Source organism: Phoxinus phoxinus (genome assembly GCF_949152265.1).
Source record: "Phoxinus phoxinus genome assembly, chromosome: 3".
Classification (NCBI taxonomy): domain Eukaryota; kingdom Metazoa; phylum Chordata; class Actinopteri; order Cypriniformes; family Leuciscidae; genus Phoxinus; species Phoxinus phoxinus.
In genome coordinates this window covers 24050195-24078112 of record NC_136878.1, presented here as the reverse complement: position 1 = coordinate 24078112, position 27918 = coordinate 24050195, and the positions used below count along the sequence as shown (strand labels likewise).

Below are 27918 nucleotides of genomic sequence, written 5' to 3'. Positions count from 1 at the left end.
TATACGTATCTGTAGTATATATTTTTAGTAAAGCTTGAATTACTAACATAATTGAAATAGCAAAGATTAATTTGATTGATTAGATGAGAGAAATTCTAAAAAATGAAGTCATCAATTAACCCACAAAGTCGTAATTAAATGTAATTAAAAAAGTGATTTAAAACCCCATTTAATATACACTTGCTACTGTGTGCTTTTGGAGTGAGACAAACAAATTAAAAAGTGTAGTCTGGCTCTGTGTAGTGATTGGCTAAAGCACAACTGTGAAATGATCTGCCCACTGCTGGTCATCTGTCATTGGCTGTTCATGAGATCCGTGGGGTGGTCTAGAAAAGAAAAATCAGTTATTGCAAACAGCATGTTAAACAAATCAGACTTTGCTAAATAAAACAGCTCATGTTCACCTCTTTAAACTCTCCTCCTGAAATGTGATCACCTTTCTGTTTTTTTAAAGCAAATTCTTATAAACGTCGTTGTCTCTATACCCTTCAAACTAAAACCATTTCAATCTTTAGCCTTGTATTTCCTAATCACAAGTGTGTGTGTGTGTGTGTGTGTGTGTGTGTGTGTGTGTGTGTGTGTGTGTGTCTCACCACAGACAGGTGTCCATTCTTGGTCTTGACCACTCGCAGGTCTGATCCACTAGTGAAATCTAGAACTCCCTCCTTTCCCTTTGCTATGGCAAACCTGATACTGGAGAGTAAGGCATACTCAGTTGGAAAAGTGTAAATGTGCATATACATATACTTGCTATAAACTAAACTTAAATACAATAACAACGATGACGAAACAAAGATACAAATGTATACACTACCGTTTAAAAGTTTTAGGGCTGTAAATGTTTTTGAAAGAAATCTTTTAAGCTCACCAAGGTTGCATTTATTTGATCAAAGATATAGTAGTGCAGGGCTTCTCAGCTCTGAAGGAAAGTGGATCTCGAGAGCCAGAGTTTTGCTCAAACACAACTGAACTAGCTGATCAAGGTTGTCGGAGTTACTAGAAAGTTATAGCCAGGTGAGTTTGATCAAGATTGGAGCTAAACTCCACAGGAAAGTTGATATCGAGGACCCTGAACTACTGTATCTTTGACCCTGTGATAGTTAATGATGCTGAAAACTCAGGTCTTCACTGTCACATGTTCCTTCAGAAATCATTCTAATATGCTGATTTGCTCCTCAAGAAACCTCATTTATTGTTATTATCAGGGTGCGATTTGTGAAAAAAACAGAGGGGGGGATGTTTTGAACATTTTTATTCTAATAGCTTATCTTTCCCCACATATGAACTGTGATCATGCATAACGAAAAAACATGCAAGAATTAAATCTTATTTAACACAAAACACTTATTTATGAATGGCAAAATTAAATGGCACAACGTAGTGTGAACTTGAACATAAATAGGCTATAGTGCGCCTATGCATCATACTAGGAAAACAGACTGCCTTGATGACGGACTTCCGTCGTCTTTTTCTGCTTTCCTGTGGGAGCGTCATCTGCGGCATGTCGTCCCTCTTTTACCCACATTTCTGCGAATCTCTGGGTAGGGAAGTAGGCAACCCCTGGCCCATTTAAGGAGATGAACATAGGTTGTTCAGTGTGGAGACGTTTAACCGGTTTCTGTCATCTGTGAGAATACGGTTCATGGCGCTGAATCCCCTTTCACGCTCAGCTGTTGACACTGGGAGTGTGGAGACAGTGATGAGCACTTTGCGCAGATTGTCGCCTGTGATGCCTTGACACTTGAATTGGTGGAATTCCTTGAGGAGTATGGTACTGGTTGCAGCCTCAACAGCGAGAGTCTTCTGAATGGTGAGAAGTTTGTTGTCTCCATATAGGATGCGCTCGTCTTCATCAGATAGCCAATTTGACGGATTTAGAGCGGCTGCATCAGAAATAATTCCGTTGTCATCCAGTCTGCGCTCAATGTTGTCGGCCAGGGAAACGAACAGTCTTTCACGAAAGACCTCTGCCTTCCGATGATTACTGTCACTTGGCTGAGAAACATTCACTCCCTTGAAAGAGTGAAAACTTTCTAATTCCTCCTTCAGGCCTCTTGCGTTCACACCATCTGCTTGCCGCATAGACCTCAGTGTTCTCAGTGCAACATCCACCTCAGCACTGGCACTGACAGCTGTGGCATCTCTCCTCTGCAGAAACAGGGACAAGGCTTGCAGGGTTTCCAGCGCATCTTTTATCAACGCCATCTCCACCAAAAAAAGCCACTGTGTCATTTTACCATGAATGCCCCGACATTTGGCTCTTTCCACGGAAGATCTGGAATTGTCTTCCATCAACACTCCAAAGAGTTTGACCAAGGCTGGATAGCTTTGCCAGAGAGCCGTCACAGACGTGCAGGACGAGGACAGCCAGCGCACATCAAGTACTCTTCCTATCCTGCGAGCGTGCATGCCCAGATCGGAAGCTGCAGACTCAAACTCTCTCATATGTTTTGGGCTTTGAGAGAAAAATGAATAAAGAGAGTCAATGAACATCTGAAAATGGCTCGCCTCTGTAATGTGTTTCACAGCATCATGGACCGCAAGTTCTAACTTGTGGCTCATACAGTGAATGACGGTCAGGTTAGGGTTGATCTTCTCACGTAGGAGTGTGGCTGCTCCCTTGTATCGGCCCATCATAGCAGCGGCCCCATCTGTTGCAAAGCCAATAAGCCGGGTGCGCAACATAACTTCAGAGATGCCCTGTGTATAAAGGCTTTGGAGCAGGATGTCACAGATGGCCGATCCAGTGCACGACTGCAGCTCAACAAGTTGAAGGAAGAAGTTGCAGACCTCACCTTCATAGGGAATCCTAATGTAGATAATTAGGCATGTTTTGTTTGACACCGTTGTGCTCTCATCAATGAGAATACTGAACTTATCAGATGAGTTTTTGATAAAGTCCACAAGCTGAGTTCTCATTTTTTCTCCGATAAACATGAGCATATTACGACAAGCCTTGTCAGAATGCAGCATACATCCCAGGTTTACGCCATTCAGTTGTTGCAGTTCCACCAGCTGTGGCTGGATTTTGAATGAGAGGTTGTTTTGGCAGATCATATAGGCTGTACGTATGCAATTCTCGGTTACTTTTAAAGTCTTCTCATTGTGTTTTCTCCACAGAGCTGCACTGTTATCTACTGCCTTTTCAAATGCTGTCTCGCGTCTTCTCTGCAAAATTTCTATGCATTTGATGTGGGACTGACACTTTCCATGTCTGCTTATTTTGTCATTTAATTTTTTTGCAGACTTTGCTTTTATGCCATTAATAAATGCAGAGTCGATGTGAAGCCTCTCTTGTGTATATGGTCCTAAATCTCTAATGTCAGAGCAAGCTGTACACTGAACTGATCCGTCTGTGGTGACAGCAAGCCACTCTCGACCAGGGGGGCAGTGTTCCGAAAGATATTGAAGCCGACCTGGGCGCCGCCATTGGCTAGCGGACCCCCACCTGCTGTTAGCATTCCATTGACTCCCATTCATTTTGGCGTCACTTTGACAGCGAATAACTTTACATCTGAGGCGTTTAAAGACACCGTTTGTCCATTGTTTATTTCTAAAGAAACACAAAAATGTATAAAAGGCTCCATTACCTTGTATCTTACGTTATGGCCCCATAGAAGCAGTTTTTGTAAAAATAGGCTAACGATTGCGTCATACCCGCGCGACTCTGTCGCACAAGTCGAAAAATTACCGTATGGACAGGCAGAGAAGCTCGCAAGCAATCGGGAGGACGTGGAGGCATAAAGTCAAGGGAGAAGCCCATAGAGAGTGATAAAGTTGCTCCCGCTGCTAGCTCATGGACAGCAAATACCCACGCTCTCCGTCTCTGCGAGATTCGGAAGGGAATGATTCAGATTTCTCTCGGTACAGCTACTAGAAGACCTACAGGTTGCTCACGTCACATCTATGTCGTCAAGCTCAGTTTGAGCCTGCGCAGTTCGCCTTGCGATCAGGAAGTGAGTGCTTCTAATTGACTTCATTTCTCTCCGTTGAAACCTATGGGGTCGCTGTGTCCAGTTTATATACTGTCTATGCTCTCGACCCTCTCTCCATTTAGCAAAGCGTCCCGGCTCAATGCAACCTCCAACAATAGCCTCAGAAACCGAATTATTAACTTGTAAGTCTGGGTTGTATGGTCCTTGTTCATTTGAGTCAACCTGTGACAGTGAGTTCTGCTGACGCTGAGAGTTGCCGTCCATCCTACCTGTAATAACATTCTCATTTGCAGTTTTAGGATTTTTTTGCGACGGTCCTGTAAAATATGATGATATGCTGCTCTGGACCCTTTTCATTGTTCCCAGCTAGCTAGCTAACGTTAGAGTTTTCGCGCTAATATTACTTAAATATTTGTACTTGGCGACATTCTGAAAAGCCGTACATGGATCAAAGCTAATGGACAGGATCAGATAAATTAGCCGCAATGTCATCTATTGTCTCAGAAGGCTAACATAGTGCTGACAGTGGGTGGTCCATTTCGGACTTTATTGTTCTATCGCACTGACAGTTCACATTACACTACTTCTATCAGCCTCTGCTGAACCACGGATTGATTGTAAAGTTAAACCATCACAGACACAGTAGAAACAGTTTTACTGCTGCTGTTAAAGTAATAACGTTAACTTTACATCGCGATGCTGAGCTACAGTGAAATGATAGAAAAGACAGATGCATTATCTCTGTGTTAGCAATTCGCCTCATTCGCGCGAACTGGACGCACGAATGAGGCTAATTTTCAGTGGTGTGACTGGGACAATAACTCTGCTTGTCATCATAGAAACAGATAATCAGATTGATATGTTTATTCCCACTTCAGTAATATGCTGATATGCTGCCTTCCTTTCGACACACAGCTCCACTGCCCAGCGGACCTGCAACCGTCTCACAAGTGTTGATAGGCTATTACTCGTGAGGTGTAACCAATCAGATAGCGCCGTGGGCGTGACATTGAGCAAGTCTGCAGAGTGGCGATCACAGAGAGGCTGCGGCAGCTATATCAGAGCCAGCCACAGTAAGCGCATTTTAAAATAAAAATGACTTTAATCAAACCACGGATCCGTGATAAGTTTTGTGATCCGTCTCGCCACTAGTGTAGTAGCACTGATCACTTTGAGGGGGGGATAAATTTATCCCCACCGGGGATAAAAATAATTTAGCAGAGGTAGGGATACTTTGACCAGAAAGGGGGAAATCCCACGCATCCCCCCCGGCAAATCGCACCCTGGTTATTATAATTAACTGCTTAATATTTTTGTGGAAACCATGAAACTATTACATTATAGATTCTTAACTGTCACTTGCTGAAAAAGCATTCATTTCTTTCAAAAAAGGAAATCTTACAGACAAAAAAAATCATCAGTTCAAGGCTTGTTGAATCAGATTCTTGCTATGGATTGAAAACCCACAGATTAATGCAGCGTTTAACAAATCAAGTAAATTCCACATTGACAGTGAAGTAAGCTGTGTGCCCCTGTGGGATGGTGTCCTTGCCTCCCTAGAGGAGGTAGACACTACAAACAAATTTCATCTTTGATTGCCAATGTGCGGACAGACGGACATACGCACACACACACCTGTCCTGGCTGATGTTGACATTGTGTATCTTGTCTGCCATGATGGCCAGCTTGGTGACTGTCTCAATCACATGATCGCACTGCAGCACCAAGTCACCCTAAGAGGACAGAAGGCCAAAAGTCAAAGTGAAACAACAGAGCTCCAACTGCACAACCAAGACAATCACAGAGCATGATAGGACTTCTCTCACCTTCTGCTTACTGTCAGTGGTGGGTATATGCAAAACAAAGAATCCGTCACTGAGGGAACTAACAGAGATACCTACAAAATAAAACAAAGTAATATTGTATAGTATTGCAAAGTGTTTCCCAGTGTGAGGTTAATGGTGTGCTGGTAGTTTGACACTGATGAGAAATTATGGGTTGAGTACTAGGGAAGAGTATGATTACCCAAGAATTAGATACGGTGAAAAACAGGAGTATGCAACTTTAATAAGCCTGGTTGTCGTACAGTATTGTTAGGCAACAATAGAGAGAGCTGTATTACAGTAACATTACCCAGCAATGTGCCGTATTCGATACGTTGTTTGATTTTTGCTTCCTGGACCAGCACAGCAGATGAAGCGGTCAACAGCAGCTGACGCACACGTGCACGGAAACCATGCCGATCGTACTTCGTGACCGCTATACCATACTGTAAGAGAAGAGGAGAATATACGATAAGATCCTCAACCCCTCCAATATCAACAACAAGAAACAAAAGTACTAGATTCATTTTATTTTCAATGTTAATTTAATTATATTGACTGGCTCCTTTTAATAAATACTGTAAGTCTGTTCAGTTGGAGCCATTTATACATTTGTGTTCACATTGGCTACGTTCAAAACCGCATACTTCCCTACTATATACCAGGCAAAAAGCAGTAGGCGAACGAATAGTATGTCCGAATATGCATTGCACGTTGCATTGAATACAATCCCCCTGGAGCAAGCTGGAGTCAAGTGCCTTGCTCAAGGACACACTGGTGGTGGCGGTTGCGGAGATCGAACCAGCAACCTTCTGCTTCCAAGTTTTACAGGTAGTCATGTTCAGGGGGGCCATCATCATGGTCTTCCTCATCCTCTGGCTCATCAATGTCCACATTGAGAAGAGTGAGATTGTGAAGCACAGCACAGCATGCAACAACCTCAGGCACGAAGGCAGGGCTTACCTCGAAAGACTATTAGATCGCCAGCGTGTTTTCAGCATGCCAAAGGCTTGCTCTACTATGCTTCATGCATTCATCCTTTGTGCAGACATTGCAAACACTGAGGAGAACCGTACTAGGTAGGGTTGTCGAGTCACTGATGCAATCAGGTGTTAGTGCACGTCGCTCATACCTTTTAAGTTGTTGCGCTTGTTATTACGTTGTAGGTCACAGGATAACTTCAACATGGCGGTTGAATGTCCGGATCACATTCATACTACACGCATTCAAGCTATATGGCACACTCTTTTAGTACTCACTAAGTAAGTACTTGTTGAAATTAAGTACCTACACAGTGTGCGATTTCGGACGCAGCCATTGTCTAATGTTTGTTTTCTGGAGTCTGTGTGCGCCCTCTACAGGGGAAACCACAGGACAAAGCCACAGGTGTTCAGTAGCACAAAGTCTTTAAAACTTCTTTATCTTATTTGATCTTTTTAAGTTGTCCTATTTTCATTTACAGTTTAAAATTGCTTTGCTGTTTATATTGTATTTTTCATCAGTTTATTTCAAATATTGTAACATTTGAAATGGATATACAAACTTCAACTCAACCTATACATCATGGATTCATCCCAGTGGGTGAACTTCGCTATACTTCGCTATGTTTAATAGTCACTGCATAACACATTTATATGAAACACACACAAACATTCTGCATTTTTTTTTCCATACAAAAGCATAAAAACACATTTACCTTCACTTTGTTGTCATTCCCAAGAGTTTGCAGCACTTTGAGATTGATATCTTCAGTCTCTGTGGTAAGAAAAATGTGTCACTGAGTGTCTGTATTTTGTTTGTATGTGTGTTTTTTGGCATAGATGTTTTTCGTGTGTGTAAATATTGCATATGAAGTGGTTTAATCACGCACATCCAAGTTCAGTACAGGTGCTGGATCAAATATAATACAAGTAACAAAGTAAAGATCCGCACACCGACAAAGCTCCCATTTACATCATGTAAATGGAAGCTTTGTCGGTGTGCGGATCTTTGTCGGTGTGCGGATCTTTACTTTGTTATGTGTGTGTAAATATTACCTAGCCTGGTGGCTACAAAGAGTTTGGGAACACTTCGAGGGTAGCAGTCCTTCTGACCACTAAAGATTGCACTGGCTACAACCTTCTGTTCCAACTGCAGACAGCGAGAAAAGAGAGTTATGTTTATCCATGTACTGTATGTTTGTGTTTGTGTGCAGATTTGCTCTTGCATGAATGCTGTACCTGCTTCTTCCACTCTGGCTGGATTCTCCTGCAATAGTCATTGACCAGGTTTCGTATGCATATTCTGTGAAGGTGCTCAGATGTCTGCAGGGGAAAACAAAGTTTTACACACACTACCATTTAAAAGTTTGGGGTCTGAAAGATTTTATGTTTTTGAGAGAAATCCCTTATGCTCACCAAGGCGGCACTTTTTTTTTAATAAAAAATACAGTAAAACTATTGTGAAATATTACTACAATTTAAAATAACTTTTCTATTTTATATATATTTTTAAATGTAATTTATATTTCTGCGATGGCAAAGCTGAATTTTCAGCAGTCATTACTCCAGTCTTCAAAGTCACATGATCCTTCAGAAATCATTCTAATATTCTGATTTGCTGCTCAAACAACATTTCCTATTATTATTAACGTTGGTAAGAGATGTACAGTTGTGCTGTCATCATATATTTATTCAAAATTCATTGATGATTAGAAAGTTCATGAAAAGAACAGCATTTATTTGAAATGGAAACTTTTATAACATTATAAATGGCTTTACTGTCACTTTTTATCTATTCTATCTAAATAAAATTTTGATATTTCAATTTTTCAATAATTGAATAATTCAAAAAAAAATTCAATAATTTTGAACAGCAGTGTAGTCATGACTGTACATCCTCAAAACACGTATTTATTCATTCTCCAGTTGGTCTGATCAAACAAAGTTATATTATATAATACTAGGGCTGTAACGATTAATCGCGATTAATCGAAAACCAAAATAAAAGTTTGTGTTTACATAATAAATGTGTGTGTATTGTGTATAATTATTTTGTATATATAAATACACACACATGCATGTATATATTTAATAAAAATGTGTTATTTATATATAAAATAGTTCTATTTATATATAATATAAATCAGATAAAAATATATATGCAGTATTTAAATGCAAATATTTCTCAAATAAATACATGCATGTGTGTGTATTAATATATACAAAATAATTATACACAATACACACACATATATTATGTAAACACAAACTTTTATTTTGGATTTCGATTAATGCGATTAGTCGTTACAGCCCTATATAATACCTATCATAGCTTTCTCATACCTCAGTTAGTGAGGGCGGTGGTCTCGGCCAGCTCTTGTCAAGAACACTTTTTGGCAGATTCCTTTTCACTTTCATCAAGAAGGAGAATCGCACATGATCCAGGAAGTACTCATTTTCAGGGCAACGGGGCTCATTGCGCAGGATGAACCCTTTGACAAACCTGTGGAGTGCAGAAATACATAAACAAGAAAACGTTGTGATGGATTAACGAGGGGGGGAAAAATCAGTGACAAAATCAATGCAATGATCAATATCATTCATTCACATAATACAATACTCTCATACTTGCGTATAGTGTCAGCTGCTTGTCTACGATGCCTGGCTTTCCTGCGGCCTTTGACCCCTCTCCACCATGACTGGATAACAATTACTGCAAGATGAAACAGACAAACAGATTGGCTGTTGCCTTCCCTTGATATCCCTGTCTGTCTGTTCCCAGTCTATTTGTCAAGGTTACCTGCATGTCGGATCCGGTGGTACTTGGCTCGCTCCCTGTAGCCCCGCCAAGATGTCTGCAGAGTGACGGCTAAAAAACAATGCCGTTTTTTATTGTACTTTAAATATATATATATAAATAATAACACTTATAAAAAAAAAGGTTTTAAAAAAAGCAACTAATCACAACTTTACAAATAGGCGCTTACAGTAAAGGAACATCATTATCATCACAGTCTTACCAATGGTTTGTTTCTGAGCCTGAAGTGCATCCTCAGTCACAAACAGGGTCCTTGGGAAGCGGATAAAGATTTTGGACCTAAATAGAAAGCAAACTAAGATCAATTTTTGTATATCAATTATTATCACCCCAGCTCTTGTACTGCTGTCCCAGAGACAGAAAAGGAAAACCTCTTTTCTAAAAAAAAACTAGTTTTTTTTGTTTGTTTGTCAATATTTTCAGGGTTAATAAATAAATAAATGCTGTTCTTCTAAGTTAAATTCTATTCATTAAATCCTAAAAAAAAAAAAAAATCCATCACGCTATCCACAAAAATATGAATCAATGTTTTGATTAATATTTTTAATTTCTGAAGGGTCATGTGACACTGAAGACTGGATTAATGATGCTAAAAAATCAGCTTTGTCATCCCAGGAATAAATTACATTTTAAAATATATTTTAAATTCTTTATCTTTTTAATTGTAATAATATTTACCAATATTGCGGTTTTACTGTGTTTTTTAACAAACAAATTTGGTGTGAATAAGAGACTTCTTTCAAAAACAAAAAAAATCTTGCTGACCCCAAACGGTATGTTTGTAACTATGTCTGTTCTTTTCTCGCCTCTCACCTGCCCAGTTTGTATTCTTCAGGTTTGTAGTTGAGGTGTTTGACCAGAGTGTCGACACCCTCTGGGAGTTTCCCATGCCAGTTTGGCCAGGTGTCTGGACACAGAGACTTATACCTGTGCAAGAAACAGTACAAAACAAAGTAAAGTAAAGGAACCTGGCCATTTGGTTGAAAGAAAATCAGTTTTTCTGAGAGACTGACCTCTCTAAGAATGCCTCATAGTTTCGTCTGTAGGCAAATCCAGCTCTCCTTACTCTCAGATTCTCCATCAACCCCAAATACTTCACCTGATGCCTGACCAAAACCTCATCAAATCTACCTGAAGAAACAGGGGATAGCAGACAAAGAATGGAAAACAGCACATACAATGACAATAATATCAAAACAGGGAAATATAAGCATAATCATTGGTCTACATATATATGGTCTTACTAGGCTGTTTGCCATCATTGGGTTTTATACAGCGGACATACGATGGTTCCTTAGACATCAGAATCTCCATCAGTTTAGCCAAGCTGAGCTTGAACTGTGTGGCAGCCTGAGCAGAGACAAGGCTTCATTTCTTATCAAGTTTATGCACAGTATGCGTCTCTATGTGTTTGCGTTTGTGTTCATCTAACCGACTCTGGTCTTCTCTGATCCATCAACTCCTCTGCATGGAAACACTGACTCACAATATGATTTCCCGATTGACACAGCACCTGTAATGGGATACAGTGGGTTTAAATACACGTTTTCAGTCCTAACATCAAACTACTGTAAACACACTTTACCTCCTTCAGGTGTCTGTATAGCAGGTCATTATTTTTGTCCAGAAACCCTGAAAAAAGGAAGATGATGTACACAATCATGGCACCAGAAAAATGAACTGTGGATGGATAGATGGATGAATGAATGGATGTTTTCTCCTCACCATTGACATTGTAGTTGACCTCTCCAGCATAATGAACCAGTCTAAATTCCTCCCGCCCAATTGCCTTGCGGACCTTCCCATTGGCCATTTTATGACTAGAACATGAAACGGACCAATCAGATACCAGACAACAACCATGAAACATCTTAAACATCACTCATACTGCTCCAACAATGGAAACACAGAGCATGCTAGTGGTCCTACGTGACAAAATGAGCATGGCCTCCCAGTGTGTCCTCCAGCTTCTCCAGGAAGGTGATGTCACTGGCATCTCCTCGTCTTAGGCACTCCTCATCCTGATTACAATACATTAGATTCAAATGAGTTCATTTCTGCCCAACTTGGAAGAACAGAAAAAGTGAATATTCCAAAGGTAAATGCATAGACGGACCAGAATGGCGATGATGCCTTTATGTTTCTCCTCCACCAGTTCACAGATGATTTTATTGTTGAAATATTCCACTCGCTCCCACTGGCCAGAACACAAGGAATGTCATTTTTACCCAAATATAATGAAAGTGAAATGTGAAAGCAGTCTGTTATGCTGAGAAAAGCTGCATTAATTTGATCAAAATAACTAAAAGCAACTATATTGTGAAATATTATTACAATTTTAAATAACTATTTTCTATTTGAATGCAAAAGTATTAGGCACTTTAGGATTAGAAATTACTTAGACATTTGCAGGATTGATAATAATAATAAAATAATAATATACAACTCAATAGAACATAAATCTAAACAAAGGAGTTTTCTGCCCATAACAGAAGACACCCCATGCTCTTGCTTAATTATTTTATAACTTTGTGTAAAAGTTATTAATAGAAATGTTAGAAATATTTTCTCGCATTTTTAAAAAAATTATTTTCCTCCAACACACTCACCACGACCCCCTCTTTCTCGTACTCCTCCTGTTCACTTTTCAGTGTGAGCTCAATAAACAGCTGCTGCAGTTTTTCGTTACAGTAATTGATGCAGAACTGCTCAAAACTACAGAGAGAAAGAGAGAAATGTCCGGATTAATTCTTTCTTTCTTTCACTCATTTCTTTTCACATTTTCTTATGTGATATGTTTTGCATGATACATACAACTATTAATTATTTAATTTTATTATTAATTAGACATTAGACAAAAGTAAAAAAATTAGAAAGACACCTGTTGCGTTGAAAGACCTCAAATCCATATATGTCCAGCAAACCAATAATAGAAGAACATTTACTGGAGTAGTAGACTTCATCCTGTAAAAAAAAAAAAAAAAAAAAAAAATCACTCCACTAGAGGGCACATCAAAAAAACAAAAAAAGCACACTAAGCTCCAGTTCATATCCAGTACATGCCAGATGACATTCATAAGCGCACTAAAGTAAAGCAAGGACAGTCCTCATCAACAGAAAGGAAGAACGCACCTTAAAGGCCAGTGACTGGTTTAACTTCTGGACAAGCCAGGTAAAGGCACGACCGTATATGGCTTTAGCCATTGAGTCCCGTGCAGAAAGTGCCTGTTCTAAACTCAAGGGACTAATCATCTGAAATCAAACACACACAAAAACAACTGTGTACACATGGCATCTACTAATGGGCCGAATGCATGTGGAGGTTATCAAAGATCAAGTATTTTGAAAGCTGAAAGAGGGACAGAACAGACAGAGATATTGTGATATTACCTCCTCCCCTTTGGCAACAATTTTCTTGTGAGTAAGAGCTTCTTTCAGAACTGACCCGTCCACACCCAGCAGCTGTTGATACAAAAGAAATAAGGCCCATACCCTGTGTTTTTGTATGTTTGTAGCACATCAAGCACATAACAAGCTTGAGCAAACCAGAGTAGGAGAGACAAGAGGGATTTATCTCAAGGTTTCAGTCAGATGCTCACTCAAGCTGGCCATTCAAAATATTATTGTCTGTGAGGTCAGGAGGAATTGTAATACTACTTGTATGACTGAATAGAAAAATTGTATGTTTAAAATGTATTATGAATATTAATCAGTTTTTGACTCACCAATAATGTATTATTTTAATTATTATATTATGCATTAGAACTTGAAGCATACTCTGATTTCAAATACTGTGGATTTATATTATTTATTTTTCAGGTTGTACAATTACCTCCAACGACCATATGTCATAATCTGGTCTTTCTCATTACATTTAGCAGTAATTTATGTTCATTCTATTACTAGTGCAGTAGTTTTGGCACATATAAACATTCCTTTTACAAAAATATTTGGCAGGTACAGTACATTTGCAGTAGTCTGTGAGTTATAATGGGAAAAAAGTTTTAATGGTCCAGGTCTCCCCTAATTAACCTGACATCTGTATCTGAAATGGAGACCTAAATCGCATTTAAGCTTTTAAAAGTATACATCCCAACAACCCCAGGACACTGTTCTTCACACAATAGCACACAACCAACCTGAGACAAGTGACTCTAATGAAACTGGTATCTAATTTCCCAGAAACAGGTATAAAGTTCAGACAGATATCTTGAGACAGAACATTAACTCACTTTAAGCATGAGTACTCAGAGCTCACCTGGGACAGATATTGCAGTTGTGGTTCAGTGGTAATGTGTGTTTCTCCCTCCTCATCCTCACCAAACTGTATGTTACCCAGATGTAAAACACAGGCCACAATCTCCATCAGCTCCTTCAGAGGAGAAGGACTTTATGAGTGTGTGTCCTGACTGTGACAGAAGATCTTTAATGTCCAAAGGGTGTGTGTGTGTGTGTGTGTGTGTGTGTGTTTGTGTCCACCTGTATCTCCTCCTCATGAAAGCCAATGATGGTGAGAGCATTTCTCACAACTTTCCAACCGTTCTTATCACTGATAGAGCTCACCCGTGGACAGTTACCCTGACAGAGAGAGAGAGAGAGACACACACACAGACAGAGATAGAGAGAGAGAGTATCTGTCACATACAATGTGTAAACAATGGCCATGGGCCTGATAACGGTAAAGAAATGTATCTTTCATGGACGTGTACACACATTTGGCATAAACACACCTTAACTAGATAATGATAATGTTGTGGGTTGGTTTTCTCCAAACCAAGTCTCTTCAAAAGTGTGTCCTCTCCACCCTCCAGCAGCTGATAGAAGATGTGGAAGTTTCTCTCACCATGGGTCTGATGGGCCACACGGGATTTCTCTAACAGGTAGTTCAGAATGTGACCTCCGATTGGAGCGCCCTGAAAAGAGACAGAAACAGACATTTTTTTCAGGGTGGTTTTCAGCAAACGGTTGTGGCCTTTAAGGAAATGGGTTTCATTTACCTTATAGTCAAACTGAATGTCCATGTATTTCCCAAAACGACTCGAGTTGTCATTCCGGAGAGTTTTAGCATTCCCAAAAGCCTGTTGTGACAGAGTGAGACTGACATTTAGCATGCTGTGTAGACTACAGAGGATCCTTACAGTGTTTGTGTGTGCTTACCTCCAGTACCGGGTTGGACTGCAACAGTCTCTCTCGGATAGTGTGTGTGTTGTTGCGAGTGGGACAGATGTGTGTGTAGTACTGAAGTATTTTTTTGGAGGCCTCAGTCTTTCCAGCGCCACTCTCTCCCGAAATGAGAATACACTGATCTCTTCTCTCAGTTCGCAGTGCACGGTATGAATTATCCGCCAGGGCAAAACTGAAGTCACACAGAAAGATAAAGACTGTTTAATCACAGATAGCCTAATAAAACCAGTTACAGTTAAGAATTACGTGTTTCAAAGCCATAAACTATTATTCATGCGTGTAAAACCTTTGGTGTGTAAAAAATTGTTTGACAAGCAGAGTTTGTTTTCTTTTTTGCATTGACATTTTCTGTTGAAACTGAAAATATATGTAAAATATAAGCCAGTAGGCTTTAGTTACAGCCATGAACCATGATTGCTTGCTTGAATCCGAGTGAAAAAAGTTAATTTTTTGGAGTACATTAGCATTAGCCTCAAAGCTAACAGATATGGACAAAAAAAAGAGTGATCTTCTAAAATTTGAGATAACTGGCAACCTCTAAATATATCGAACAGCTTGGAATAGCATGGGTGTGGGGAAGTATTTTTATAATGAGTCTGTAGTTGTGTGTGCGTGTGAATGTGTGTGGAAGTGGAAAGTTTTATGTATGCTCCAGTCTCCGGAATCTCCAGGAAAGTGAGTCATACTAAGAGAATTGGCGGAATGTTCTCAGGGATTCTCATGGCCATGACACACAAACAAACACACACTTAACACTCACATGTGAGGTGAGATCTCATAGAAATTGACTCCTCTGTGGCGCTCCATATTCTGTTTGGAGTAAATCTCCAACTCTCTGTAAGGATTCACTGACACCAGCACTGACCCAATGTACGTCTTATAAAGAGAGAGAGACAAAGAAGCAGAAAGAGAAAAAGAAAGGTGGATGAAAGCAGAAAACCATAGTTAATGTAAACTACTGTTCAAATGTTCGGTAAGATTTAGGTTTTAGAAAGAATTTATTTGATAAAAAATACATAATTTTGTAAAATACTGTTACAAAACAACTGTTTTCTATTTTAAAATGGAATTTATTCCAGTGATGGCAAATGTACATTTTCAGCATCATTACTCCAGTCTTCAGTGTCACATGATCTTTCATAAATCGTCCTAATATGTTGATTTGCTACTCAAAAAACATGACTTATTATTATCAATGTTGAAAACAGCTTTGCTGCTTAATTTTTTTTGGAAAACCACACTTTTTTTTTTTTTTTTTTTGGATTTTTTGATAAATAGACAATTCATGAGAACATCATTTATTTGAAATATATGTGTCATTGCAGAATAAATAAATACATTTAAAAAATATGACTCACCATAAACTTTTAAATAGCAATATATATTTATACTATGTCGTCATATTTATGTCATATTCTGTTTAAGTGAAGTGAAGCTGGTGCTTGTGTATGTCTTACATAAATGAGGCCCTCTCTGTACCGTCGGCGCAGGTTTTCAATGAAAGCAGCTTCACTGTTGTAGTTCTCCAAGAGCAGGAAGTCTTGGACACCGACCCGATCTCTTGCAGAGAGAGTGCTCTCCATCACTAACCGTACACCCCCCTCTACATCAACTGCCTAGGGAGAGAGAGAGCGAGATTGACACAGAGAGAGAGAGAGAGAGAGAGAGAGAGAGAGAGAGAGAGAGAGAGAGAGAGAGAGAGAGAGAGAGAGAGAGAGAGAGAGAGAGAGAGAGAGAGAGAGAGAGAGAGAGAGAGAGAGAGAGAGAGAGAGAGAGAGAGAGAGAGAGAGAGAGAGAGAGAGAGAGAGAGAGAGAGAGAGAGAGAGAGAGAGAGAGAGAGAAAAAGAACACTGATACAAACACTTACACATAGGGGTGTAACAATATATCGTGCCACAATATATCGCAATACAAAAATGCAACAATACGTATCGTGGATAGTGACAATATGTATCGTGGATAGTTCACCCAAAATAGAAATTACTGTATAAGAAAAAAATCATGTTTTCAGAGTTTTAGTGTCAGTACTACATTAAACTACTATATAATGTTGATTATAATGTATAATAATGCAATGGTCAGCTTCAGAATCATGAATATTTTTATTCTGGTGTCACCATTGTCCTTGAATTACAAGCACCAAGTCCAAACCTGTTCATTTAAACCCACAATGTAATTTCAAAGTTAGCATTTTAATCAACAGTACATTTTTTGTTAACCTTTTATCATATGTCTTGGGAGTATCGCAATAATATCGTATCGTGAGTTCAGTATCGTGATATATATCGAATCGTGAAATTAAGGTATCGTTACACCCCACAGTACAGGAACTGAGAGTGTGTATGTAAAAAAGTGTATATGAGTTTTAATTGGGCCCACTTGGAATCTGCGGCCACAGAAATTCAGAAGAAAGTTTCACAGATTTCCGCAGAATTTAAATGCGCGTCAATCACAAAATTGTACATATCCCCGTCCCTTGTGTTTTTGTTTATTAAATGCTTTGGGTAATTAGTAAACCATTTAAACTAAGAATCTAGTACTACACATTTTATGTGTATTATCCCACAAAATCAGTGCAAAAATGCATACAAATAAGTGTGGAGATTCCCTATGGACCTGTTTATAAGCAAATACCAGATATACACAGCAAATGTCAGATTAAGCACAACTCAACAAAAGACAAACCACACACATTCACGCAAATTTCAGAGTACAAATTCACGAAGAAAGGGTGCCATGAAACTATTTGGCATTGGTTCCTGACACACAAAACACAGTTGTCTGTTTTTCAGAGTTAGTGCAGGTACCTCTGCATGTGAATCCAGTGGAAAATCTGACAATACTTTAAGTGTTTGAGGAAGTGTGTCTTTGGAGTGAGGAAAGAGAGTGTGTTTGTGTGTGTGTGTTTGCGAGAGGGCAGGAAGGTCACCTGTGGAAGCTCATGCAAGAACAATAACCTACTGGGAGTGTGAGTGGATGTTCACTTTCCTTGGCTCTGCTCCACTGTTGTTCCACAGATTATTTTCCAATGAATTGGCGATAAGGGTTGCATAAAATGCCTAACAAGATTTTAACGACTCACCAGATAGCCCCTCTTAAGATACCTGCACTTTTTTAATCTTTTCTTTTGTCATTCTTAAACAATGGTTCTCGTAGTCTCGTAGTCTAGTTTGTTTTTTGTGTTCTTATTTACACTTCACACTAGGATGCAAACATTCTGTACACACTCAAAAACAAGCTCCAGCAGATAATGATATCTGTCCCTAAAATTAATTCCTCTCCTCATTGTGTCCCTCGTGATTTCTCTGTTCCATTAGTGGGGTTTAATTTGGCCAAGCGTATTAATATCAAACAAGTCCTGAATTAAAAAAACAACCCCGTAACAACTCAAAAACAACTTCTGTTCGTTTAAGGTTTGTGAGCAATTGTAGCAGTTGGATCATTTCTCCAACAAAAGTAAGGTAAGGAAAAGGGGCACTGACATAGACCAATAAAATGTAGTTTCTCAATATATCCTCCTCTCACAGGTTCACATAGGGTGGTGAAATAATCCTTCGGCATTTGGTTCTTTTTTTAAATATCCTGTCGCCGATTACGTTGCCGCAGTGGGCGTACAGTTCTCAGAGAATATGACACATGCGCTCTGTCTCAATTGCCTCTATCCACATTTGTGTCTCGATGCTCTATGCGGGTCGCTCAAAAATGACAGCATTTTTTATTTATTTTTTGTCAATGAAATTAATACTATATTTTATTTTGATAATGTTTTGTTATTTTCCTGTACTGGCGCATGTCTGTGACGTAAACGCGTACGCGACGCCTTCACTGTCTAGCATACTTTTGCGTTTTTACCCTTTAGACGGGAACGCGATGGTGGAGCGTTTTTAAGATTTCCTCTCTGTTTCTCTGTGTGTGATGCACGTTACGTGATGTGCGAGCTACAGTACTGTGTTTGAGCGTTACAATGCAGCAGCGCATTAGTTGATAAGTGTCTCACTGCAGCCTGCGGTGGACATCCAACCCTGCCCACATCAAGTGTGACGTCATAAGCCACGCCCATCTCCAAATACATCACATTGTCATTAGCGTTTTATTGGTCAAGTCAATTTCTGGTGAAGTGGTTTGGGGGCAAAAAAAATTAGCTTCCTCATTAAGTTTGAAACACGAAGAAGCATTGACATATATACATATATTAACATACATGTACAATAGGCTGTTTTAAACGGGCCTTCACCCGATCAATTTTGAGAATCCAGACGGTATATTCAAACATATCTTGTGGAGCGCTCTCTGAGTTTGCTTTTTTTTTCTTTTCTTTTTTTTTACTGTTGGAAACCAAGCGTAAAAGTGGACTTCAAAGATTTTTTATCCTGCTGCGCCCTCTATAGGCCTAGATCAGCGCCTAGTCAACATCGAGCTTAAAGCGTCATGGCAGAGCATTAAAGTCGACTAGTCTATGCAACCCCAATTGTTTACTTTCTCAAATAAAACCCTTTTTTAAAGTAGGTCCAGTAATTAAGTTTTTTTTTACAAGCACTTTTAGCAGCCTGGTAACTTACAACAGTTTCATGGCAGACTGACAAAAGAAAAAGGCACCCAAAACAAGTGAAAACCATCGATAAACATGGACAAAATACTTGCATGTTCAACATGAAAGAAATGTTGCGATAGATAAAAAATACAGATTCCAAGCTGCTGGAGTTTAAGACTGCATTACTAAAAAGGGGCTCAATGCAAGCTGTTGCTAAGACAAAAGTGAGGATTGCTGAAGATTTTGAAGAAGATGCTCTCAGATTTTGCCTGAATGAAGGATTTCTTACAGGACCGCTCTAAAAAAAACACGCATGATATCACAACAAATACTTCAAGCCAGATACCACAAACTATTCAGCTGGAGGAATGTATTGAGCAGGTCTGCTCAAAAGATGCAGAGCTGATGGGTGGCACTGATTATTAGAGAAAGCAACTTTTTAATCGAGCAATATTAAGGAACCAATTGAAGATGGCAACATAGCTGAACAGCAGATAAAAACTAATGACCACAAATAAAGTGTATACTAGATGCAGTTTCAGGATCTTTTTTGCCATTCTATTTATCTCAGGCCCCGTTTACACCCAGGCTCGGCTCCAGCTTAGTTGCAGAAAAAAAGGGAGTGGGAGGTCTGGAAGGCAGAGCCAAGCTCACAATCCTTGTGGATCTGAGCCTGTTTACACCTGGTATTAACATCCGTCCTGGTGATCGAATAACAAGTGGTCAGCCGAGACACATTACTTACATAGGTTTCATCAAGGGGAGGGTCTCTAAATTCATGACTGCATTCATCACTTTCTACAATAGTGTATTAAAAATTCCAACTTCCATTTTCTATCAGACAAATGCTATTTTAAAGCTAACTTTTATGCCATTTATTATGAACCATATAAAATACTAAACACTACACAGCAAGAACCGCAATGTCATGTTTGATGGTGAGGCTACTAAACATGCTCAATTTGCTCACTGGTGATCCACTTGAAAACTTATGGTTTTGGTCAAAGAAAGGACTTCTAAGATAAATATTTGATATTCAGAATTGATAGATGTTTTAGCTCTATGTAGTGTTTTTGCTTATATTTTGTTTTAAAAGTTATGTTTAAGTGACAATTTTCAGTGTTCTCTTCAGTGAAGTTTCTTCCATTTCAATGAGTTTAACAACTTGTAATGGCATAAGTAACTCTTTGATACACAAGTTAGGCTGGCAAACTAAGAAAGTTCTACATATTTATGTAAGTTAATGCTCATTTTAACTTAAAATGCAAGCTTGCTGACCTTACAGAAGTAGTATATATATATAAAAAAAAATATATATATATATATATATATATATATATATATATATATATATATATATATATATATGTATATATATATTTATTTATTTTTTTAGTTTATAGAATGTATTATTTTATGTTTGGTGAAAGACTTGTATTAAGTTTATACAAAAAAATATAAGTTGAGTGTAAGTTGAGTGTCTCTCATTTTTAACTTTTCTCAACTTCAGGTTTTTTTTACAGTGGGCAAATTAATAAACGTTAAATACATTAATATAAATAATAAATGATTGAGTAAACGGTCCTTAGCTGCTGCCTAGGATGCATCAGGACAGATTAGCATTACACTACACATACAATATGGCCACATGCATTTCCGACTGCCCTCCAAATGAAGTTTGAGTGACTGGATGAGCCCTTTTGCATCTGCAACTGCTCAAAACGGAAGTACCAGATGCAAAACAGATCTCAAGTTGCTTGTGTGACTCAAATCACAAGTTCCTGTATGTTTGTGTCACACATTGTCTATCCAACAAATAATTCTGATTAAGTTTGAGTGCTCTTTATATTGTATTTCAAAAGCAGAAGCCTGTGGACACCACTCGTACAGCTGAGAATGTGGGTACTGTACTCCCTGAGGGAGGTGTACAGCTTTGCTGTATAATCTGGCACTGAGCCGTTTCACTGGGCTTTTCAGTTTATATGTCTCCAGCTCTTCCATATAAGGGCCGTTTTGTGCTCTGCAGCCCATATGAGTGATCTCTGGCTAGGACAATACGATAGGCAGACTGGCCTCGTAGGAAAGATATGTGTCACCATAGCTATGCATGACATGCTGTGCATAAAAGAGTGGCAAATCAACAACAAATCTTCTGCACTCACTCAAACAATCAGAAAAATATGTTTGTGATCCACCACTTACAGTATATACAGCGAAAATAACAAGTGCGACATTGGTTTTCAAATTTATGAACTAAAACATCACTGAACACAGGAATAGAGACCTACACGACACCCACATACACAGATGTAATCAAAACAAGAAGTCTTACCCTGCGGCGGTACTTCATCCTTCTTCCTCTTTCTCTCTCTCTCTCTCTCTTGCTCTTTAAGGGAATCCCTCACTCCTGGTGTTTATGCACTAATAATCTGTCTGACAAGTCTGAGTGTGCATTTGATCACATATGCAGGTAGTTCCTCTTGGTTCGTCATGTGAGACTCCAAAATCTACCCTGTCATATACTGAAGCACACGCACATCCATTTTCATACATGCTCACAGTCCATCCGCTACGCTTGCACAGTAATGGAGCTCTCCTCTCCTCACTCTCTAACTAAAACAAATGTATTCATTCTCTTCTTCTCTGGTGCTCTAGAAGTCGACGAAGGGAAAACTTTGATGGCAATCTCCCACACCCAAAGCCCCACCCACAGATGATTAGTCAAAAGACCACTTTAAAAACTTCACAAACAAAATACTCTCTCCCCCTCTCTTTCTCTCTCTCACACACACACTCTCTCGCTCTCTCTCTTTCCTGTTATCAGACTTTCTTGCATTACTTTGTAAGTCAATCCATGTCAGACTCTCCCTCACTTTTTCCTATTTCCAGTAGGATTTCTTAGTTTCTATTTCCACCATCTGCCATCCTTCTCTTTCCCTTTGTGCACAGAAAAAAAGGCAGGGCTGAGTCATCCCTTAATATGGAAGGGAAGTGAAAAAGGGTTTCCCATTTAACTTTTGCACAAACTAACTCGTGCTGCTAGTATGAAGCAAATAAACAGTGAGAGTCAGAAAAAATAGTCTAACATGTGATTGCTGACACGACACGCAAACTTGACTATTAAAATGAACAAAAGAAACGTCACATATTCAACCTCAAAACATTTTTTTTCTCTACCCTCCCTTTCGCTCTTTCCCTCTTCAGTCCCTCCCTCTTTTTCCTCACATGCTCAGGCACATTCGTAACCAATGATCACTGAATAGCTGTCAGATGGACAAATATCATTCGTCAGCAAAAGACTATTTGTCTCTCCTTTTTTCCCTTTTTTATCGCTCTCTTAAAATGACAAACAGATGAATCACAGAAACACTGCAAACACAACAAAAGCCTTTCAAAAGCTAATTTTTTACCAGTTACATTGAACAAGCAGTGCTTACAGAGTGCTGATATAGACTACAACAGCACTGGGACATTGCAATGTTTTAGTGCAAGTATCTGCAGAGTTTTCTCTGTGTTTTCTCACACTCCAGGTTCAGAGCGGGCAGAGAACAGGAAGGGGGGAACTAAAGTGGATTAAAGAGTAGCTACTCAAAGAACATTTTTAATAGGGAAGGGAAATTGCTTTACTCCATTCTCAACTGGGTTCTATTCTAAGCAAAATGTGATAATTTGTTTGGAACTATTTTAATGGACTCAATGCATACCTACTGCCTAGTAATGCTAGAATCACACACACATATATATACACACATATTCACATACAGTGGGGAGAACAAGTATTTGATACACTGCCGATTTGGCAGATTTGTCCCTACTTACAAAGCATGTAGAAGTCTGTCATTTTGATCATAGGTACTCTTCAACTGTGAGTGATGGAATCTAAAACAAAAATCCAGAAGATCACATTGTATGACTTTTAAGTAATTAATTTGTATTTTATTGCATGACATAAGTATTTGATACATCAGAAAAGCAGAACTTAATATCTGGTGCAGAAACCTTTGTTTGCAATTACAGAGATCATATGTTTCCTGTAGTTCTTGACCAGGTTTGCACACACTGCATCAGGGATTTTGGTCCACTCCTCCATACAGACCTTCTCCAGATCCTTCAGGTTTCGGGGCTGTCGCTCGGCAATACGGACTTTCAGCTCTCTCCAAAGATTTTCTATTGGGTTCAGGTCTGGAGACTGGCTAGGCCACTCCAGGACCTTGATATGCTTCTTACGGAGCCACTCCTTAGTTGCCCTGGCTGTGTGTTTCGGGTCGTTGTCATGCTGGAAGACCCAGCCACGACCCATCTTCAATGCTCTTACTGAGGGAAGGAGGTTGTTGGCCAAGATCTCGTGACACATGGCCCCATCCATCCCCCCCTCAATACGGTGCAGTCGTCCTGTCTCCTTTGCAGAAATGTTGTTTCCACCTCCATGCTTCATGATTGGGATGGTGTTCTTGGGGTTGTACTCATCCTTCTTCTTCCTCCAATCACGGCGAGTGGAGTTTAGACCAAAAAGCTCTAGTTTTGTCTCATCAGACCACATGACCTTCTCCCATTCCTCCTCTGGATCATCCAGATGGTCATTGGCAGACTTCAGACGGGCCTGGACATGCGCTGGCTTGAGCAGGGGGACCTTGTGTGCACTGTAGGATTTTAATCCATGACGGTGTAGTGTGTTACTAATGGTTTTCTATGAGACTGTGGTCCCAGCTCTCTTCAGGTCATTGACCAGGTCCTGCCGTGTAGTTCTGGGCTGATCCCTCACCTTCCCCGTGATCATTGATGCCCCACGAGGTAAGATCTTGCATGGTGCCCCAGACCGAGGGAGATTGACCGTCATCTTGAACTTCTTCCATTTTCTAATAATTGCGCCAACAGTTGTTGCCTTCTCACCAAGCTGCTTGCCTATTGTCCTGTAGCCCATCCCAGCCTTGTACAGGTCTACAATTTTATCCCTGATGTCCTTACACAGCTCTCTGGTCTTGGCCATTGTGGAGAGGTTGGAGTCTGTTTGATTGAGTGTGTGGACAGGTGTCTTTTATACAGGTAACGAGTTCAAACAGGTGCAGTTAATACAGGTAATGAGTGGAGAAGAGGAGGGCTTCTTAAAGAAACAGGTCTGTGAAAGCCAGAATTCTTACTGGTTGGTAGGTGATCAAATACTTATGTCATGCAATAAAATGCAAAATAATTATTTAAAAATCATACAATGTGATTTTATGGATTTTTTTTACAGTTGAAAGTGTACCTATGATAAAAAATACAGACCTCTACATGCTTTGTAAATAGGAAAACTTGGAAGATCAGATTTTAATCAATCCAGTGTGCCACTTATAATAAGTAGGCCTATACAGAGGGTATGCACTTTCATAATCTCCTATTCAAATTTAAATGCAAAACTACTCATGGATATCAATGAACTGATCATGCATATTGCCATCTGAAGAGCTAAATTAATTATTCATTGCATCAGACATAGAAAACATGCAGTAGTGATGGACATGGTAACCATGGAAGCAGACAACAAGCACACATAAACACGCCCACACACATCTAGTACATAATTAATCTGGTGATGAACACATGATAAAGACAAACTCATGCCAACCCCCTTCAGGCTCATGCAATGCCCTTTCAAACTCACACATAAACAAACAGTCTGTGTGTGCACTGTAGGTTCACTTCAGAACTGCTGTCTTTTTGCTTCAGCATGGTTTGGCATTTCCCCATACATAATTGTGTGTCTTTCACTTAAAAGCAAACATGTACACACAAGAACACATGCACAAACATCCTGTACTGATCACCTGAATCATCACATCACTGGTCACTTGAAAAACAGACCTCAACACGCTGACACACATAAAACACACACACAAATCTTCTAGAACTTATTTGAGTGTTCATCACACTTTTAACTGAAAGCATCTCTGAGCAGACATGGCATCTTTGTATGTTCGTTGAATCAATTAGATTAACTGTACGGATGACAGAAATACAGGCTAAACAAAATAAAGGCAAAGGTTGGGATCGGTCTTTATTTGAACAGACCACAAGACCAAACGAATAGTCAACTTGAGTAGATTGTTTTTCAAGAAATTGCACTTTTTGTGGATGTTCTTAGAGGCACATGACTTTATTTAATAATTGCCAGTAAACTATGTTAGTTCACTTGCTATTTAAAGATGCTACATACTCTAGGAATAGTTCACCTCATGTCGTTCCAAACCTGCATGATACAAAAGATGATATTTCAAAGAATGCTTCAACTGTTTTTGTCCAAATAATGAAAGTCAATGGGGTCCAAAAAATTGTCGTTTTGTATGGACAAAAAAACAAAACAAAAACACGAGACATCTCTGAGATCCACAAGAAAGTCATATAGGTTTGGAAAAGCATGAGGGTGAGTAAATTATGCCAGAATTTTCATTTGGGTGAACCACTGTTGAGCTGTTGGGTTCTTGATCAAGTCTTTGTACAGTTTGTTTCGAACAGCTTCAATCCCAGAAACACCTTAACAAATTCCTTGCTCTAAATAATGTCATTTATCAAATCACTACGGCTGATCATGATTGCAAGAAGAATGTCTAAAGCAAGAGAACAATATTGAATTTCTTCTTCTACTTGACCCATCATGCATGGATAAGTATTAATCCTTTTTTACAAATGCTCCCTGCTTTGACTGCTTCATGGAGCCAATTGCAATTGCAATTGCATTCCACTCTGTCTCAACATGAGACTTCTTTTATTAGGGAATGAAGACATGACCCCTGGTAATATCATAGGCTTTGAACAGAGCAATGCAGAAATACTCTGTTGCAAGAGTTGCAAAAGTGCTACATTCCATTAAACTTCACAAGTTGATGGAGAAACCTGCTTTCTCTGACAAGGACATTGTTAATAACACTTACCATCTTCAAATGTAATATTCATATTACATTTCAAAGAGCACACATTAGTTTGACTTATATATTTGTTATATTTGACTTTTGATATTTGAACTTGCTCAACAAACTATGCAATCCCTTGCATCACACTTAGAATGTTTAAAACACTTGGAATTAGTTTTAGGGTACGTTTGGATGTTTTGACGAAAACTCCTATTCAGAGATGCTTTAGGCAGTTACCAGGATACAAATCATAAAACGGCTGAAAAGGTGCCACACACAATTGCCATACCTACCATTTCCATTATCACGATAGTCAATGCTATAAGAATAATTTGGGAATGGGATGTTAATATAAAAATCATTAGACCAGCTATGATGGGGAAAAGAAATACGAGAGAAGTAGATTGAAACTAAGACAAGGACACATGTGTAATGTAATCACTGAAGCTTAGTTTAGGCTGCAAACACATAATAATGCAACAGAGGTCACACTCAGATCTAGTAGACAGTTTTGTAACGTTCACTAGAGGTAAACAATATTGCTTAAAGCGATGTAACTTGTGTGTACATTAACATGTAAATCATCATACTTTATAGATCACTTATGAACATATTTGTTCTGAAATGAGGTGGGAGAATAGTCATATGGGTGTTTCTTCAAACATGTTTGTGAATTGTTAGACATGGGGAAACTCTTAAAACACAATTCACATTATCAGCTTATTTCATATGCCAGCTAAAACATTTTAACAGTGGACATGCATGATTTTCTGTCACTCTTTTTGATTGTCAATTATCACCACATTTCAAATATAACACATTCTCTTATACTGTTGCATCCTTGGTCAAAGAAAATACCTACACTATTTTGAGGAAAAAACAAAGAATATGGATGTAAAATTGTTAATTTTGTTGGAAATGATGCCACAACTGTGGGATAGTCAATGTTTGAAAATAATTGTAAAATAGTTTATGATTATTTCACTAAAGGGTTAAAGCAAAATAAATAATAAAAAGTTTGCACGACAGTTTAAATGTAACATTCACATAACAAAAAAAAAATTAAATAAAAAAAAACCAATGGACATGAAGAAAATATTTGGATTTTCATAACATTTCTTGAATGAAACAAGAGGCATTTGAGCACGCAACGTGTTGGTGAAACATAACCTAATTCAATCGAGGTGTAGCCTTATTACTCTTTAGTCCTAATTACTCTTGCCACAAGACTAACAGACCACAGAGACAGTGAGAGACGTTAAACTGACAGCCGCCAAACTACAAACTAGCCTACTAAGTTTTGTTAAAATGGTAGAATTAAAATTCAGGAAGCACTCAAAATAAAATTTAGTAGGCATTTGTCTTACCTGTAAGATTCCCGAAATGGATTCAATAGCACAGCAGCCTCGAGTTAAGTCTCCCAAAGGTCACGCTCGCGCTATGCGGAGAGGGCGCGCGCACGGTCCGCTTCGCTTCAGTGATGCTTCACGGGCATCACATGTCATTCCAGACAGGTGTAGAAAGCACATCCCACCTGTGGCTCGAACACATAACGGACTAAATAGATGAAATGGGATAGAAGACTAGCAGAAACAAATTACTTTGTTAATAATGAGCCATTTCAATAGGCTATAATACGAACACGACTAATGACACCGTGGGCGGGAGCCGTTGTGGAATTCCTGTCCCGCATATGAGCGGTTAAAACAATGGGGAAAATGCCGATGGGCACACGCCCCACAAAATTGTTTTCTCAGATG

The 27918-nt window shown here is 39.1% G+C and overlaps 2 protein-coding genes across 3 annotated transcripts; both read right to left on the bottom strand.

Annotated features, from left to right (window-relative positions):
• Positions 1–31: 31 nt before the first annotated feature.
• Positions 32–27847, bottom strand: myo1ca (myosin Ic, paralog a). 2 transcript variants are annotated; one of them, XM_079606581.1, is made up of 32 exons: positions 27526–27847; positions 16198–16356; positions 15501–15616; positions 14714–14912; positions 14554–14634; positions 14287–14469; positions 14036–14134; positions 13815–13928; positions 12947–13018; positions 12689–12808; positions 12438–12520; positions 12166–12271; positions 11673–11753; positions 11486–11577; positions 11282–11376; positions 11142–11188; positions 10989–11069; positions 10801–10906; positions 10570–10687; positions 10370–10483; positions 9759–9835; positions 9539–9607; positions 9367–9451; positions 9082–9241; positions 7978–8061; positions 7795–7888; positions 7455–7513; positions 6069–6204; positions 5762–5832; positions 5571–5668; positions 594–693; positions 32–326 (listed from the first exon to the last, which is right to left on the bottom strand). In XM_079606581.1, exons 2-32 carry the CDS (start codon positions 16321–16323, stop codon positions 306–308), a joined length of 3087 nt encoding a protein of 1028 aa, XP_079462707.1. In that variant the 5' UTR covers positions 16324–16356; positions 27526–27847; the 3' UTR covers positions 32–305. The 2 variants fall into 2 exon arrangements, with proteins under 2 accessions (XP_079462707.1, XP_079462706.1); XM_079606580.1 differs by lacking the exon at positions 27526–27847 and adding an exon at positions 21604–21976.
• LOC306995216 (E3 SUMO-protein ligase KIAA1586-like) lies at positions 1981–4989 on the bottom strand. Its single transcript, XM_079606593.1, has 2 exons — positions 2238–4989; positions 1981–2148 (listed from the first exon to the last, which is right to left on the bottom strand). The coding sequence occupies exons 1-2, from the start codon at positions 3478–3480 to the stop codon at positions 2114–2116; spliced, it is 1278 nt and encodes a 425-aa protein (XP_079462719.1). The 5' UTR covers positions 3481–4989; the 3' UTR covers positions 1981–2113.
• Positions 27848–27918: the final 71 nt, after the last annotated feature.